Source organism: Panthera pardus, unplaced genomic scaffold (genome assembly GCF_024362965.1).
Source record: "Panthera pardus isolate Hobbes unplaced genomic scaffold, ASM2436296v1 HiC_scaffold_12, whole genome shotgun sequence".
Lineage (NCBI taxonomy): Eukaryota > Metazoa > Chordata > Mammalia > Carnivora > Felidae > Panthera > Panthera pardus.
Genome location: NW_026526677.1, coordinates 89,473,577 through 89,491,107, shown reverse-complemented (window position 1 = coordinate 89,491,107; position 17,531 = coordinate 89,473,577). Strand labels below are relative to the sequence as shown.

Genomic DNA, 17,531 nt, shown 5'->3' with positions numbered 1-17,531 from the left:
GTATCCCTTCTGTACTTAGCAATCTCAGGACTACCAGCCCTCCAAACACATTTGATGAATGAATGAATGAATGAATGAAGTGAATTTATGGTTACTTCTAAGTCTTCATGTGTATATACACATATGTATAAATATGTATATGCACATATACATATGCAACAAAATTGTATGTTTTTAAAAATATTCCAGATTTAAATTTTAAAAAACTGTAGTGTGTATAATTTTCGGTCCACATTTCTTTCACTTTGCATTGGGGCAACATTGTCTACAATCATCACGTGTATTTTAAATGTGATTTGTAAGGCACTGTGCTCTCACATCCTGCACTTTGGATGTGTTCCAGGAGCACTCCCCTCTCTTGATCCATACCTTCTGCCCCCCAACATTGGGCTAGCTCTCCCCGATGCCTCAGGCTTCACCTTGATGTCTGTTCTTCAGGCAGGCTCTCACAGGTGCCCCAGACTAGGTTAGGACCCCTCGTGCCCTATCTCCCCTTTGACAACTGTGTCTCCCGTCAGCTGCCCCTAGAATATGAGCTCCATGGTGCTCCTTGTGCATTTTATTCTCCTGCACATGTCCAGGACCTTGCTGAGTGCCCACATATGTGTTGAAAGTAACATGGTATTACACTCTAGCTGGGTCCACACTGCTTTTAACCCACTTCCCTATTGTGGTACACTTAGGTTTTTCATCACTACAAATAATCTGGTGACACCTAGCCTTGTGTACGTCTTTATGTGAATTAAGCTATTAGACATCTGCAGTGAAAATAACTGTAAATTAGAATCTTGCTTTCTAATGAAGACTGTGTGTTCTCCTACATTTTCCCAATTGATCTTCTCCTCAACTTTTCCTGCTTATTGCCCTCATCTTACAGATGAGAAAGCTAGAACTCAGAGGTTAAGTCGCTTGCCAGAGTCATTAAAAAGCCACTGGGAAGAGTCAGGATTGGAACCCAGGCCTCCAGGAGAGAGGAGCTGGGGAAGGGTCCAGGAATTTGCACACAGCATGACCTGCGCTTGTATAGCTGGGCTGTTCCTGCCTCCCTGGCTGTGGTGAGGGTTATATGGGGAAATTAATATAAATGTGTAATACACACCTACATACCAGCTCTGCCCTCAGTAGCCACATACAGACCTCGGGCAAGCCCCTCTCTTCTCATCTGTAAGATGGGAGATAATGATATTAATTCAGCTCATTGTGGAGAAAATGTCAAAGGACCTCAGCTCTAGTGGACTCATAATAAATGATAACTTTCTCTTCCGCCACCCTAACCTCTCTAGAGTCCTAGACTTCGCAATTTCATTTCTCAAAATCTTTCACGGACATGTTGTCAGCCCAGCAATGACTGGATGACCCAGAATATTTCTCTTAAATATTCTAAACATAGTGCCTTATTAAAGAGCTCCCTTGGGGTATGCCACGGCTGCCTCTGCACCACTTAACAGCCAGAGGCCAACTTTTCTCTGGGGCCGGCATTCACTTTGTGATCTGGAGGTATGTGGCGCCACCTCCTGGCCAGAGGCACACTGCACTAACGAAAAGTGCAGGCTCCCTTATGACAGACCACTGTCTCAGCGTCCCCTCCCTTTAGCCTTCCTCTCTAGTTAGTTCAATAATATCACCCGTTTCTACTCTCTTAGTCAAGCGGTGGGATATGAGAAGCAACTGATGCTTTCCAAGGGCCATTAAGACACATTGGACAAGTCATTTCCTTCTGGAGCTCTTGGTTTCTCCACCTGTAGACTAACAGGGTAGGATCAGGAACAGGATCGTAGGTCCTGTTCATTGTTAAGTGTGTAAGGTTCTGTGCATCTGCAGGTGGAAGCAGAAGCAGTGATGGGAGGAAGGTGAGCTACCTTGCCTCAGGTTAAGTTCGAGGCTGGGAACAAAAAGCAAAGGGTGGAATCTAGGGAGTAGGAAATGATGAGACTCAGGCACAGGGTGAAGGCACAGGGTGGGACGAACCACTGTGGTCAGGCTCTGCCTTTCCTTGTCTTTGCCCATCATCAACGGAACCATCACCTTAGCATCACTCAAACTACCATCCCGTGGGAGCCTATGGTAGCCACTGTGCTAGGCGCTTCACCTATTATTTCGTTACATAGTATTTCATACGATCGTCCTTCCAGTAGCTCTTTAACATAGGTATTGACTACTGTTATTTACAACTGGGGAAAAAAAGTAGTTCAGAAAGGTTAAGAACTAGTTTTAGATAAGAATGGCCAGTAAATGGGAGAGCGAAGCTTGGGCAGATCTGCCTTCAAAGCCACTGAACTTCACATTGTATTTCCTGCCTTCAAAATCTCTTTCTTTATTATCTATGTTTTTTTTTTTCTTTTTCTTTCATGCTTTCATCAGGGTATATCCTTAAGAGGTGGTCACAGATTCAAGTTGTGATGTGGGGCACCGAGAGAGCCATCGAGATAATTATGGTCTCTAATGTCACTCTTGGTTCAGCCGAAACCAACTTTGCTGGCGATCCAAGAGCCCACTAATTAGTGAATCGCTTACTTTTCACTTCATCGGGTTAGATGAAGTCACTTCTGTGACGGTGGAAACAAGCCTTTCACCTTCTTCCTGGGCTCCTTGGATGCCAGGTGCAAAGGTATGTGCAGGTGGCCTCTGTGTACGCCCAAGGAAACAGTTCAAGTATGTGGTGACTTCTCTGTTCCCCAGACACAGACTCCCAGCCCTATTGTCCTGGTGAGCAATCCCCTGACCTCGGTTGCCACCTTCCTTGTGAGCTTTCTTTCAGGACCAGTAATCCCTGGGCATGAAGGCTGTGGGCAGCCCAGGGAAGAACACCAAACTAACTAGATTATAGAAGCTCTGGGGTCTAGCCCCTGCTTTCCTATCTGTATGTATGTAGCTAGGTGATCTGGGCAAGTCACATGGTCTCTGAGCATGTTTATCCTCCTGAACAGTGGGAATGCTGGCACCTTCCTTCCCTCCCTTGACAGCTAGTTTCCACCTCCAGTTTATTCTCCAATCCATCCTACACACCAACACTGGAGCTATATTTCTAAAATACTCATTTAATCATGTCTTTGCCCCTCAGAGACTGTGGTTGACTGATGGAGCCAGGATTCAAACCCAGGGCTGACACCAAACCTCGGACTCTTGACCATAGAGTGCTACTTCCCTCCGCTCTGCACACCCATGCTGTGGCCACATAAACCACCCATCACCTCCCAGAAGCCCCATGCAAATGTACATCCTGTTCTTCTGTTAGCCTAGGACTAACCCTCCCACCTGGTTGTCCACCTCTCTGCCCCTCCCCTCTCCCTATTTCAAACCTCTCCCATGCATTAAGCCCAGTCAGGTGCCATCCCCAAGAAGCCTACCCCTACCTCTACCTCCCTCGGGACTTTTTTCGTGCTTCAAACGAGCATTTTATTTATTCGATTCATCTAATTGTTTTAATTTTAGTACTTGTGCATGAAATTTTGCATACAATGGTGGCTTCCTGGACCCCCAGCCTCCAAAGAGTCCCTGGATCCTAATCAAAAGAGATTACCCAGAATGCCCTGGGAATTGAATCCCCCCGCTCCCTTAGCAGACATCCCAGACCGTGTACAGCAATGAGGGTGTTTTCCTTGAGGGCACCTGTTCTGACTTTCCAACCAACCAAAATTCCAGAGAGTTTTGATCCCTAAAGAGCTGCTGGTCCCAGGCAGATTATCTCCTGCTAAGAACCCTGGTTCTGGGAGCCCAGGCTCACAGGCAGGGTAAGCCTTGCAGGCTTTCAGCAAAGGGAGGCAGGCTTTTAGGAATGTAAAACAGCCACATCCACAATCTCTCAGGCCCACAGGAGCAGGGCAGGAGCCTCCGGAGCAAGATTCCAGCAACTTCTGCAAAAGCCAGAGAAGGAAAGTGGGGTATCATCAGCAATTATCGTAACATGGTCATCTGCGGGATATATTGTTAAGTGGACAAAACACTGGGGGACAGTGTTTCTACAATGCTGCCTTTGTGTAAGAATGGGGGGGGGTATCAATATATCTCCCCAATGTATTGCTCATGTTTTTCAAAGTGACACAATAGCATGATAAAACTATTAAGAACCATTACCTTTCTCTAAGAGGAAGGGAACAGAGACGACACGAGAATAGAAATGAGTTTTCTATACCCTGCCCTATGATTTTTTGAAACCATATAAAATTTTTTTTGCATAATTAATCCAAGAAAACGGTTATATCAAAAAGGAAAACAATAAACAAGCTCTCATAATTGGAAATAAACTGAAACCATTGGACCTAACTCTATTTCAAGTGGGTACGTAACCACAGAGAAAAGAACTACTTCAAGTAACTTTAAAACCATTTGTTGATTCCACATCCCTAGAAGGACATATTACAGAGAATTGTGGTGTTTTGTTTTGTTTTGGGTTTTTTTGTTTTGTTTTTGAGAAAGAGAGAGAGTGAGAGCAAGGGAGGGGGAGGGAGGGAGGGAGGGAGAGAGAGAGAGAGAGAGAGAGAGAGAGAATCCCAAGCTGGTTCCATGCCCAGGGGGGAGCCTGACATGGGGCTCCATCTCACGACCATGAGCAGAAATCAAGAGTCGGCTGCTTAACCAATTGAGCCACAACCCAGGTGCCCCCAAGAACTGTTTTAATCATTTTAGAGCGGTAGTCGGTAGTCTTATTGTTAACAGTCATGTCAATATCACATTATGGAAACTATTATATGTTTGTTGCATAAGTGGAGGGAATTACTTTCTCCACAATCAGCAGTTTTCCAATTTAGCTCACACCCACCAGGCTGCTTTGAGCCCCTCAGTTACAGCAGTGGCAGAAACCACCCTTCCTTCCTCATTCTTGCATCCTCAGTGCCTGGCCCACAGTAGGCCCCCCGCGAGCAGCTGTTGTGTTGAAATGGAGTCCCAGGCCCCAGGATTCTACCTAAATTCCCCCAACTCGTAGTCTATCCAATACCCAGGAGGCCTAAAGATAGTTTGCACCAACAGGCGAGGCAAATCTTCAGGGTACCCAGGATATTTCCAGATGCTAACCTAGCAGATTATCCAGAGGCCCTGGTTAAACACTACCTCTTCCTAGAACATGTAAGTCCAGAGGTGTTTATTAAGCACTAGCCAGAGGCTCCACTCTGTGCTAAACTATGAGGGGTTTCTCCCAAAGTGTAAGACAGGACCAGGGATATGTGTCAAGTCTCCTTGGGTTCAACGTGAATGTCTGATGGCCCTGGTGAGTCCCCTCAGAGGTGGGCTGTGTTAGGATGCAGATTTGAACGATTTTCAACACATGGGCTTTCAAGACAGCTCAGGGTTTGAATTCCAGCCCTGCCGTTTACCAGCTAGTAACTCTGGACGAGTTCCTTACCTGAGCTGCCTCAAGTGAAAAATAAATGCAAAAATAGAATCATAGAGTCATTGGGGAAATTAAATAAGGTAATGTATATGAGATGTTTAAAACAGAACCTGAAACATACAAGGAACTCAGGAAGTAGCCCCTACAGCAAGTTTCTTCTGCTATAGCCCAGGTCTTGGGTTTCTCAGTAGTCTGAAAGCCACCTACATCTTCTACAACAGCCAGGGCAGTCAAGGATGTATTGGTTCGAGATGCAACTCTAGTCCCTGCAGCCCCTGTACAAATCTCCCCGTCTGCAGGGCTCGGCTCCAAGGAGTCCAGCTGGGTGCATCTGGCTGGGGAGATTAAATTATTTTTGAATTCCTAACTGAATGTTCTTTTAATGGAAACTCAATGACAGGCATTGAAATAGATTTCCTCCATAACCCCTCCTCCCGCGGCGCCCCCCCACGCGGCTCTGTGTTGCGCTGTTCCCGATAACCTTTATTCCCTACCCCTGGACTTTTATCTCCCCAGTGACAAACAGCCCTTGCTGGACAGAAAGAGGAAATTCCAGTCATTGTTCTCAAACTTCTGGCTCCAAAATAAAATGCTCTATCTCCCCTGTCAAGCTTTGATTGACATGCACTTCCTGTAATGGCAGACAACAACGGCCCAGGGGCGGGGTCAGGGGCTCATTTGCATCCTTTGCATCAGCGGTTTTCACGTGTGTTCTGGACGGGGAAAGATCCCCCATGCTACTCACCGGACCACCCGGTTGAGGACCCATGTCCCATTTTGTGAAAAATCTCCAGGGAAGGCACCTCCTCAACTGTCTGCACAGCGCACAGGGAAAGTTCTTTGCTGTCCTGTCACCCACCCATAAGCTGTGGAAACGGACACTCTAATCCTCTCACTTCTTAGATTTGGCTGCTTACAGCCCATCTCTTCCTTCTTCGCTTTCTCTCTTGTGGAATACATTTTTAGACCATCTCCCAAACCTTAACTCTGAATATTGGCAATATTGAGTCCACCTAAGCCCTGGAAGATGAAGCCAAGTTGAGACTCTCCAAACCAAAACCCCCATAGCAACAGAGCTAAATGAGGCACTTCAAGGGAAGTGAGTACCAGGAAAACTTTGAATATGGTACAGCATCACGGATGCAGTTTTTCTTGAAAGGAATACACAGCGACGAATTGCTTTTAGAATGGATTGATAATTCGGTAAATAGAACATGGCACACCTAGAACAAAAGCAATACTAACGTGGTCAGGTCCTGCTGGGAACCATGTTACTTCACTGGAGTAAAAAGCCTGCCTTTAGCACTGGCATTAACCCATAGGCAAATTAGCCTTCTGGAACCTTGTATTTCCCATATGTTTTCTTTACTCACTGAGCTCCTATACCCTTGGCCTCCCCCTCTTTTTAAACATCCAGGGGTTTTATGCTGTTTTGGGGTTCCAGCCACCCCTCAAGATTATTAAAAGATACCTGTGGGCCCTCATTTCCCCAGGGCTTTCCTGGATGTAAGTATATTAATGATTGCTAGAGGTTCATGGGGGATTTGCATGAAGAAAGAGACTCTGGGGTGCCTAGGTGACTCAGTCAGTTAAGCGTCCAACTTTGGCTCAGGTCGTGATCTCATGGTTCATCGGTTCGAGTCCCACATCAGGCTCTGTGCTGTCAGTGCAGGGCCTGCTTCGGATCTTCTTCCTCCCTCTCTCTCTGCCCCTCCCCCGCTCTCTGTCTCTCAAAAATAAATGAACATTAAAAAAAAAAAAAGGTGGAAAGGGACTCCAGATAGGAGAATGCCTTAATCCTAATAAAGGAATATTTGAAAGCACGGATTCCCCCGAATAACCCAGTAAGAGACACCAGTCACAAAGATTCCAGTTGTTCAGCTCTTCAGTAGTCTAAAGGAATAGATTGCATAAGATCATTTCACTTCCGGCAATCCCCAAGCATGCTGCTAACGGAGCAGAACCGACAGGAAGGAATGTGTTCTGACCCCCCCAGGTTAATGAAGGGACTACGGAGTCATACAACCTCACGACAGTGGCCAGCAGAGAATTCTAGCTCCCTCATTTCCTTTAGCTTTGTCAATAGATCAAATTGCAGTGCCAGCATACCTCCAGGCACAGAGTAATCTCCCGTGTAGGCTAGTTGTTCCGGTGTTACGGCCACTGACAAAGTGCACAACTCTTAGCCTATCAGACTTCTTACTGCTCTTGGTCAGAGGGACCAAAGTGTGTTTGAATCTGATCAAACTCATCCCTGGGCCCGGAAAACAGAACCATCCTTGGTGAAAACTGCCACAGCTGCCGTTTCATGTGCCAAGACACATTGGAGTGATTCGATGGAGCCGCACAGGAAGAGGCACGTCTGTAGCCAAGGTCACTTCCCCCCGGAGGTGAGCTGGCGTCGAGACAACATATGGTCCTGTTTGCCATCTTCCCCCACCCCTCCCACATCTCCCAGGAGAAAGTCCACCCTCAGCAAGAGGGCTGTCACCTGTTGGTCTGTTACAGTTCATGCACCGTAACTGACACTTTTGGAAAGCACGCGCACAGTTTCAGAGATTTAATAGATCAATCAACACACTGGGAACGTTTTGATTCCTAAGCAGCTTTAAGTACCATTCCTTCCAGAATATATTCACAATAATGCAGAAGGAGCCCTGAAAGAGACATTCACAGTAAAATCTTTCTCTACAGATCCGTCTTTATGTTCAGTTGGTCCCTTTGAGGAAGGGAGACCTTGTGTTTTCCTCACTGTGGGGTCACAGCCCATCCCACCCGTCTCCTTTAGAAACAGCATTTCAGTACAAACTCGAGGCAGAAGAACACAAGATACTTTTTTCTTTTTCTCAGAAGCATTGGCGGTACTGTCCCTTCTACCCTGACGCTGCTCCTTCAAACTCTTCACTGCCTTCTTGGAAGATCAGGAAATACTCTTTTACCCCAATTCATAGTCCCTTACCCCACCTAACACAAACTGGAAGAAATAACATCACCATTTTCAAATCAAGCATTCTTCCTTGCAGGAAGGTGTTCATTGAGATTCTAGAGTGGTGATTTAGCCTCTGTCTAAACATACCACATGAGATCGTTTGGGCCCAAACCGAACTTGGGCTGCAGTGTCTGGCGGGGCCAGAAAGTAGATGGAGCTCAGCGCTCCTCCCCACGTTGGATACATAGAGATGGAGAGTCCGTGGACTCAGCCTCCCCTTGATCTTCAGTAAACACAGCATGACCCAGACTAGGACCAAAGCTCCAACAACCAGGGCTGGAGAAGCTCAGAGCCTCAGTTGTTCTTTGAATATCAGTCTTTTCTTGCCATCTTCGATTAGTTCATTCTCTCCATCCTCAGGAGACTGTTTTTTTTTTTCTTTCTTTGACAAAAGCCAATGTTAAAGGTGGCTTATTTTTTATCAGTAGAATCTAAATAAGAATTCTGATCCTATCTAAAGCTCATAACTTCTTCAAAGAGAATTTTAAGATCTTTTTTGTCCTGTCCATGAAACTGTCGATGATTTTGTCCGTTTCTATCAACATTGCATGATTTCAAATAATCATATTCAAGATTCCAAGTGAATTCCTATGGCTTCCATATTGCAGTTTTCTAGAAATATATTGCATGTTCTAATGCAGGTGCCTTGTAGAGCTATGTGTCTTGCAAGATCATGGCTATGGAGTTCAGGGGCATGGTGCTGGTAGACGTTGAAGGCTCTTGTCTTAATTTCATACCCTCAAATTTTTGATCACTTCGTCATACTTCTAGTCACCGGGTATCTTCAAGACTTTCCATTACTCCTGTTGAAAAGCCACTGTCACATTTTGGTGTCATCTGTTTCATTGACTTCTGATAAGACGAAGTTGGGATTGTCATAGCCTCTCTTCATCCTGGCTCTAGTATCTTTCTCATTATAAAGGCACATGGCACAGTGAGGGGTCTCCACTTCCACTGTCTTGCTAAAGTTATGGAAATCCACTCGGTATTTCCCTTCTTTTGTCTTGGATACTATGGGAGCAAAGCGGTAGCCCCAGAGCACCTCTTCTGGGACGTAGGATGTCCGGACTTGGCAGGTAGCACTAGTTGATTCCACTGTGCCATCTAAAAACACCACTAATTCAAAGTCTTGCTGGGGAAGGGTTTCTGCTGCCATGTGGAAGAAGGGGCTGTTTGGATCAATGACATGGTAAATTGTCAGTGGGGAGATGAAGAATAAATTTTCATTCCCTGCGTCAACTACAAAATTGATGTTGATCTGGTCCAGAATAATGGTCTCTCCTTCAGGAGTGACGGTGGTCTTCAGAAGCTTTCCATATATGTGACTCCCAATAAGGAGGCTCTTCCTAAGATTAGCCACTCGGATTAGGAGGCAGAGCTTCCCACCCCGCTTACTGATCACCGCATTCTTGCTGAATGTAATGGTCTTGGCACGTTTTTTGGGTCTGGAGATCTTGGCTAAAATGGCACCACACATGAAAGAATTGATGATGACTCCAAGTATAGACTGGAAGATAAGGAGAAAAATGGCAGTGCCACATTGTTCTGTCACACACCTGAATCCATATCCAATGGTCACTTGTGTTTCCAGAGAAAACAGAAAAGCTGAGGTCAAGCCATTAATGTTCTCCACACAGGGGGTGTGGTTGACAGAAGGATGGAACTCAGGGAGATCTTTGTGAATGTAGGCTACCGCATACCACAGAAGACCAAAGAGGAACCAACTCCCCAAGAAGGCTGTAATGAAGATGGTCATTTTGTATCTCCATTTGAGGTCAAGCACAGTCGTCCAGATGTCCACAAAGAATATGAACCTCGACTGTGCCTCGACGTTGCCAAACTCGATGTTGCACCTTCCATCTTTGGAGACCAGCCTCGCTCTTTGTCGAGAATGCCCAAAGAAGTGAGTGACGAACCATTTCCGAAGATGTTTGAACATTCTTTCTGTCAGCACTCTGATCTGAAACACATCAAAAACAAAACAAAACAAAGCAAAACAAAATTATGTTTATAGCAGCAGTGGACTAGGTGACTCACATAAAGAGCTAACTATATATGAAAGACCATTCAAAAGGATCTCAATTACTGATCAAGTTAGGAAAACTAACAGTTTATTCTGGATACCACAACACTATTTTCGGTAAAAACTTTCCACTAGGACACCATAGTGCTTAAATATGAAGAAGAAAAATAATTACACAGAGATAGAAGTGGAAGGAACTTAAAAGGGCATGTATTCAAATGTTTCCTGCCCTTAGTCAGTGGCACACAAACTGAAAAATGTTTGTGATAACCAATTATGTCCTGTACTATGATTTATTTGATATCATTCTTTAAATCAACACTCTTTCTCCTTTAATAAACTTAGCCTTATGCTAAGCAAAAATATCTGTGAAAGCAGGCGCTGGAAGCACTATTTACATTTTTGGTAATATACGATAACAAATAACTATAAAAAAGGCTCACCAATATACTACCTAAAGCATCTTATATACTGTTATTATTACTCACTATCAAAAGAAATCCTGACCCAATTAAATTTTCTCATTTGTCCAATGAAGGAACTGAGATCCAGAAAATTTTAAGGACCTATCCAAAGCCTTGTACTAACCGGTGGCAGGGTGACAACTGAAAACATAAAACGTAAGGTTCCCTGCTTCCAGCCCAGAGGAGATTCTACCAGGCTGCATCTCAGTTATTACCTTTTATATTCTAAAGCCAGATACGCCTCAAACATTTTAAGACAAATATTGGTCAACTTCCTTTTTTTTCCCCCCTTTAATGCTTGAGACTATTTAGAACAGGGCTCCTCAATATGGTTTGGTCAAGTCCTATCATATGATCTCAGAAGTTTTCTCAATAGAGCTATAAACCTGTTTCCTGTCTCTCTCCACGGTATGCCAAGATTCCTAAAAGGAATAGTATGACGGTCACCTCAATATCTCATACTTCCTTCCCTGCTCCTAAGCTGAAGGGAGCTCTGATTTCAATAATACTCCATAAAGCTAGAATCATGCTTTATTCACTCCTCTCTTCCAGCTGCCAGCACAGTCTATGGGCACTTACTAGTTATTCAATAAACATAAATGGAATAATTCAGTGAATGTGTTAAGCTCTTCAAAATACTATCTGATCAATGGTTTCTTGTTGATGACATTATTGTGACTTTCAGTTTACAGCAAAAAAAGTGAAGGGATTTTCCCCTAAACAGCCTACAGTGATGAAACCCATGGTCATCAACACTAGACTCCCTGTCCCCTAGGTGTGCCCTCCCCCATCCCAAGGTGTGCCCACCATGGTTAGCAATGTCTTCGTGGTATTTTTAATTAAATGCAAATATGTTTCTAAAATAGATTTCAAAACCCCCTTCAAAAATGTGTTTATTCATACAAACTGGGAAGCGAAACCAACTTAGTGATAAATTTTAAACAAAAGTCCTATCCCATAGTGTTTTGCTCACAGCCTTAAAGCAGGTGAAAACACAAGAAGCCAACACCAGGTAGAAGTAGTGAAGAGAAAACCACAGCTGTGGTGATTTGAAATTTTGAGGACAAGTTCTAAAGGTATAAAAAAAGAAAATGCTACCAGGAGAGCAAACAGCAGTGCACACACTCAGAGGGCCCTGCCGACATCCCACCCAACCCTCATTGACCTCAAGTCCCCAAAGACTCTTAGGGTTGGTCCCAGGTGAGGCACACTGAAGAAGAAGAGTCTACCCCTTCCCCAGTCTCTCTCCTTTCTCTGCACACACATAGTTTAACCTGGCTTACATTCACTGGGGACTTCTCCCTTTCCTGGGTTCATGGAAGCTCGCGCTGTTTTAAAAGCTCTTCATAGAGTGGATGGCACCTAAAATGCTAAATTCCCAAGCCAACATTTATCAAGTGAATCCACATTCTCTCCATCACGCATTGCATTTCCAGAGATGGCTCCAAAAACGCAACTTCTGAGTTTTTCTTCCTCACGACTGTTCTGTTCCAGTCTCAAGTTCGTTTCATTTTGATAAAGAACATTTCCGTAAAGGGAGCAAGTGCCCTCTGATTTATCTCTTGGATCCGTTTGGATTTCCATGCCTGCATGGCTAATAAAATATCTTCCTGGCTTTTTAAAGAGCTCAAACAAAAATGTCAGCTTATAAAGCTTTCCCCCAGACCATCTGCACTTACCAGCATCCTAAGCATATTCCAAACCGGAGCTTCCATGCCTGGGGAAAGCAAGGAAGTGGCCTTGAGAGTTGCCCTCTGTATGCAGGCTGATTTCTTTTAGACTCAGCCTAATTTATTTCAGGCATTGGTCAGTGGACTGATGCTAATTTGTATTAGCTTGAAAACGCTTAATTTGATAGTGGGGTTGTGTGGTTTAAACCAAGGCAATTGGTTGTTCTCAGACTAAGCCCCAAGCTGGGTATGTATTTTTTTTTTCAGACCTCACATGGCTTGAATACCGTCATGCTAAGACATGACAAACCCCCAGCTAAGGTCTCTGGGCAGCAGGCATGGATTGAGTTCCAGCATTTTCCTCCTCTCCTTTGCCACGCTCCATATAGCTCTCTTACTGTTTCTCATAGGTCATGCCTATTAGCTTTCCACCAGAAAGAATTAGTTATCGTCAATCTCTCAGCCTATTCTCTGAAACACACTGAGATACTGAGATTTCCAAGTGTTTGCAAAGATACACGTGAATATGTAGACTTAGATCAGTACATATTTGTAAGATGAAAGTAGGAGACACCAGGAAGAAACAAGACACCATGATAATCTCTCTATACAATAGGCCCTGTCAGGTAAGAAACAGATTTAAAAGCGGCCTTTATTGTTGGACTTATTTCATAAAATCTGGCATTTACTGAACGTACTTTTTACATGTACTAAGTGAGCCAATGCTTTTGGTTTATTTATTCAAAGAGTGAGAAGAATTATACCCGGAGAATGTAAGAATACGGGACAAATCCACCCCTTGACCAAACCCATCATTCACATGGCAGACCCATTATACTCAGCACATAGCCTACTTTGCTTAGACAACGGCATTTAACCTAACCACAGACAGAGCCGATATGTATTTGTCATACTATTGGGTGGTTAGAGACCGGCCCTGGTGTCTGGGTTGTATAACATGTACAGTTTTTAAGTTACTTTCTGTCGAAATCAGTAAATCTTAACAGCAAGCAAAGGGCTGTGCATTGGCTAATATTTACCAAGGTACTCTTAGTGGCCTGGTAGGGCAGGTGAATTATATTATTGCCATTTTTTTTCCCTTCAGGGCTCCAGTATGCTTGTTCTGTAAAGAGTCCATTCTCAGAAAATAGACTTTTTGTACACTTTCCAAACGTTGGGGCTATGTTTACTGTGTAGGGTTTCAAAAACAAATAGGACTCTGTTCCCATTCTCGAGGTGCTCACAGGCAAATGGGGAAGTGAGCTCAGTAAGTCAGCAATTACGATGTGGGGTGGGGTGGTGCGTATGTGCCCAAGAGGAACATCTTTTCTAAAAGATCTCTATTGGATGGGTAGTCAGCCTCTGCAAAATCCTTCAACTGACAGAAGACTCGTTGCCTTTTTGCATACATTAATGTATTTATCTATCATCATTCAACAATGTTGTGTTGCTATGCCAGGCTCTGTGCTGGACATTAGAGACGCACACAATCGTTTACCAAACGGGCAGTCTTTGTCACTGTGAAGAAGCTTCCAGTCAAGCGGGGGGGTGGGAGACGCCACGATGAGAAACCGTGGGAATGCTCTGGGCAGCTTTTTATCTGAGAGGCAGAGACGTGCTCTCCTGGGCAAGGCCTGAGCATGGTGTTAGACTTGCATGTGGTAGGAACTGTAAGTATTTGTTGAGCGGTGATAAAGAAATTCATCAACCCACGCATAAAACCAGTGGGTTGGCTATATGGGTCCCCCTCTGGGATGTTTTAGAGGAGATGTACCTGTGGGCGTAGTACTAACCAACTGCACTGTAATTGTGTGTGACCCTGGAAGAAGCAACAGAAGAAAGAGAGAGTGGAGGGATGGAAAGAGGTGCCGGGAAAGGCAAGCAAGGGTCCACACACTCACTGGCGGAGCGCCACAAGAGATATTTTCATTGTAACCCGGGATGGCTAACCGTTACGAAGACCACTGGTCTAGTTCCGCTTCAGTGACAACTCACCATAACACCAAATAAGTCTGAAGTCTCTTCTGTTTAAGAGCCCTTCAAATTCCTGGAAATAAACATCTTTTCCTCCCGGATCTCTTTTTTGTCCATAAAAGTGCCCAATCCATTTGCATGCGGTACCCACACCAACCAAAACTCCTGTCACCTTAAGCAAGGTACCCACGGTGTGCGCTCCTTAGTGACGTTCCAAGAACGGATACAGAAGCCGTTCTTTTGGAGGGATCCACCTGAGAACAAGCCAGTAAGGACCTGGAGCTTCCTAGGGGACTTTTCACACCACCTCCTTGTCTCCCCTCACCCCCGCCCCCGCCCCCATGCGTTTTGGCAGCCACAATATCAGAGGGGGGAGAGCAAAACTTTGCTTTCACTGCCTCCTACTTGAATCACAAAGGTCATCATTCCTAAAGAGAAATGATAAAACATTTACTCTAGTCTGCCTTTTCATCAAACCTCTCACTGCCTTAATCCCACCGAGGAACGTTTCTGAGAAACGAGGTTTTATGTTAGAGGTAGAACTTATGAGTTATGGGTCCTGCGAGCGGAAGTCAAATGATTTTCTGTAGTTCCTTTGCAACGGCAGTGGAGGAGAAATTCAAGTGTCCATGAGAATTTACTGCTTTGTTTAAGCCAAGAGTCAACTGAATCAACAAACATTGCTGAGGACCTATGAGAGCAAGGTGCAGAGTGGGATTATGGGACAAAGTCGCAGCCTCCTTCATTAACATAATCAAGCAAACGCTCCATTTATTGAACGTGTGCTATGTATCAGGTTCTCTGCTAGGAAACAGAAGAGTTAATGACAACAGTCCCTGCCCTCAAGTTGCTCACAGATTGATTGAATAATCGCAGTGTGGCATGTTTGCTGCTCTGAAAGGGCTGAGGACAGGGGTTTAAAGCAGCCACCAAAGAGGAGACCCAACAGGTTGGACATCAAACCTAAACACTCTTCCACACACCTTTGCTAAGGTATGTTGCACTTAACCGCTACTACAGAGAACTTCCTGTTTTCTATGAAAGTGATCTCAAGCTGTTGTAGGATAGCCACCCAGCTGGGTCTGCAAACACTCAGGGCCCTGACTGAATCATCTGGCTCCCGGACTACCCCTTTCCTATGCAGAACCTATTGGAGACAGAGGGTGGTTTCCCTTTCGTTCCATAATTCCAGGAAGGGTTACTGCTGATGTCTGTCTTTAGCACCATCAGGCAGCTCACTTGGGGTCAACGTGGGCTCTTCTCAAATAGACCTTGGCACGCCGGTACAAACCAATCCTCCTGGCCTCATGGCATGTAGAAGGATACCTGAACCTCAACATTCCAGGCTGGACTCAGGAATGCACTTCAGCGGGTGCCTGGGTAGCTCTGTCGATTAAGCGTCCCACTTTTGATTTCAGTTCAGGTCATGATCTCATGGTTCCTGAGATTCAGCCTCCCGTCGAGCTCTGTGCTGAGAGCGTGGAGCCTGCTTGGGATTCTCTGTCTCTCTCTCTCTTTCTCTCTCCCTCTCTCTCTCTGCCCCTCCCCTGCTTGTGATCTCTCTGTCTCTCTGTCTCTGTCTCTATCAAAATAAATCAATAATTTTTTTTTTTTTAAGGAGTGCTCTTCAGGAACACCTCACCTTTCCTTTGGGGTAAAGGTCCTCCCAGACCCTGCCCACCGTGAAGCCGTAAGTCTGCTTGTGTCCAGGGTGAGAATGCAGCACAGGCCTTCCTGGGTGCCTGGCTCCTTCCAACGAAAAGATTGTGGGAACAAGAGCCAGGGGACCACAAGATCTGAGGGTATCGGTGATCTCATAAAGGACACCGTGTTCTGTAGACATTTCTGGAGCCAGCTGGTCCAGTAGCATTATCTGAATAACTGCAGAGGTGTGCCAGGCATGGGGACCAAGAAAGGATGAGAGAACCTGGTCCAGGATGTTCCCGGCACAGGTGATAACCAAAGGCAGCGTGGCAGGTGGAAGGAACTCCAGCTTGGGTACACACAGACATGGACTGAATCCCAGCTCTGCCACTTAATGACCAGGTGACCTGAGAAAGCCACTTAGTCTTTCTGAGCCTCAGTTTCCTCACTTCTGAAATGGCTGCTAAAATATACTTTCAAAGGTTGCAGTGCGTTTTAAATGTCATCCATACATAGAGTTCCAAAGTTTCCAGAATGCAGTGGTTAGGCAATAAATAGTCAGAACTGTTACTATTAGTCTACAAATGTAAATGTGTGTAACAGTTTAACGAGGTGTCACTGACCCAGGCCACGCGAAGTCTACACTGTGTGGAGTTAAAATGGGCTATATTAGAGACAGCAGTCAGGGGAAGGCAAAGGCTTCCAGGAAAGAGACAAAGGTTCGGCCAATGCATCAATGCCTATGAACTGTACTGGCTCCAGAGCCCATCTTCCCACGTGGAACCGAAAACCTGGGAATAGCGAACATGCTTTTATAAAGGATTTGTCTGAGGTGCCTAGGTGGCTCATTTGGTTGAGCGTCTGACTCTTGATTTGGGTTCAGGTCATGATTGCAGGGTCATGATGTGGGCTCGAGCCCCACATCAAGCTCTGCGCTGAGTGTGCAGCCAGCTTGGGATTCTCTCTCTCTCTCTCTCTCTCTCCCTCTCTGCCCCTCTTCCTTGTTTGCACTCTCTCTTTCTCTCTCTAAAATTAAATGAATGAATGAATGAATAAAGGATTTGTCTATAACCAGGGCAGAAGCCTTACCTTGCAGAGGTGGAAAGAGAATAGAAGGAATGATAATTATTCTTAACAAGCCTACCCAGATACCCCCAAGAGTGGTACCGGGGGTGGCGCTGTCCTTCTCCCACCACAGACCTTGACTAGGACTTGATCGTACTACTGAATACGTGCACATATGCCCACTGCAAAGGAGAAGAGCAGCCCTGGCTTCTGGGAGCTGGGTCCTGGCTTTCCCAGTGAGGGCTCTGTGTTCGGGTGAACGCAAACAGTTTCTCAAAACATCAGCATCACACAGGGCGACTCCGTAATCATGTCTGAACATTGTCCAAACCACAAAAATGACCCCAATCCCCCTAGTCCTGGCTAATAAAGG

The 17,531-nt window shown here is 45.2% G+C and overlaps 1 protein-coding gene across 3 annotated transcripts in view; it reads right to left on the bottom strand.

Annotated features, from left to right (window-relative positions):
* Nucleotides 1-7,874: 7,874 nt before the first annotated feature.
* Nucleotides 7,875-17,531, bottom strand: part of KCNJ1 (potassium inwardly rectifying channel subfamily J member 1) — a 29,742-nt gene continuing 20,085 nt past the window's right edge. For all 3 annotated transcript variants that reach the window (XM_019421401.2, XM_019421399.2, XM_053900263.1), the window contains one exon: nucleotides 7,875-10,278. In XM_019421401.2, the coding sequence (XP_019276946.1) occupies nucleotides 9,139-10,257 (1,119 nt within the window). In that variant the 5' untranslated portion in view covers nucleotides 10,258-10,278 and the 3' untranslated portion in view covers nucleotides 7,875-9,138. The remainder of the gene's footprint in view (nucleotides 10,279-17,531) is intronic.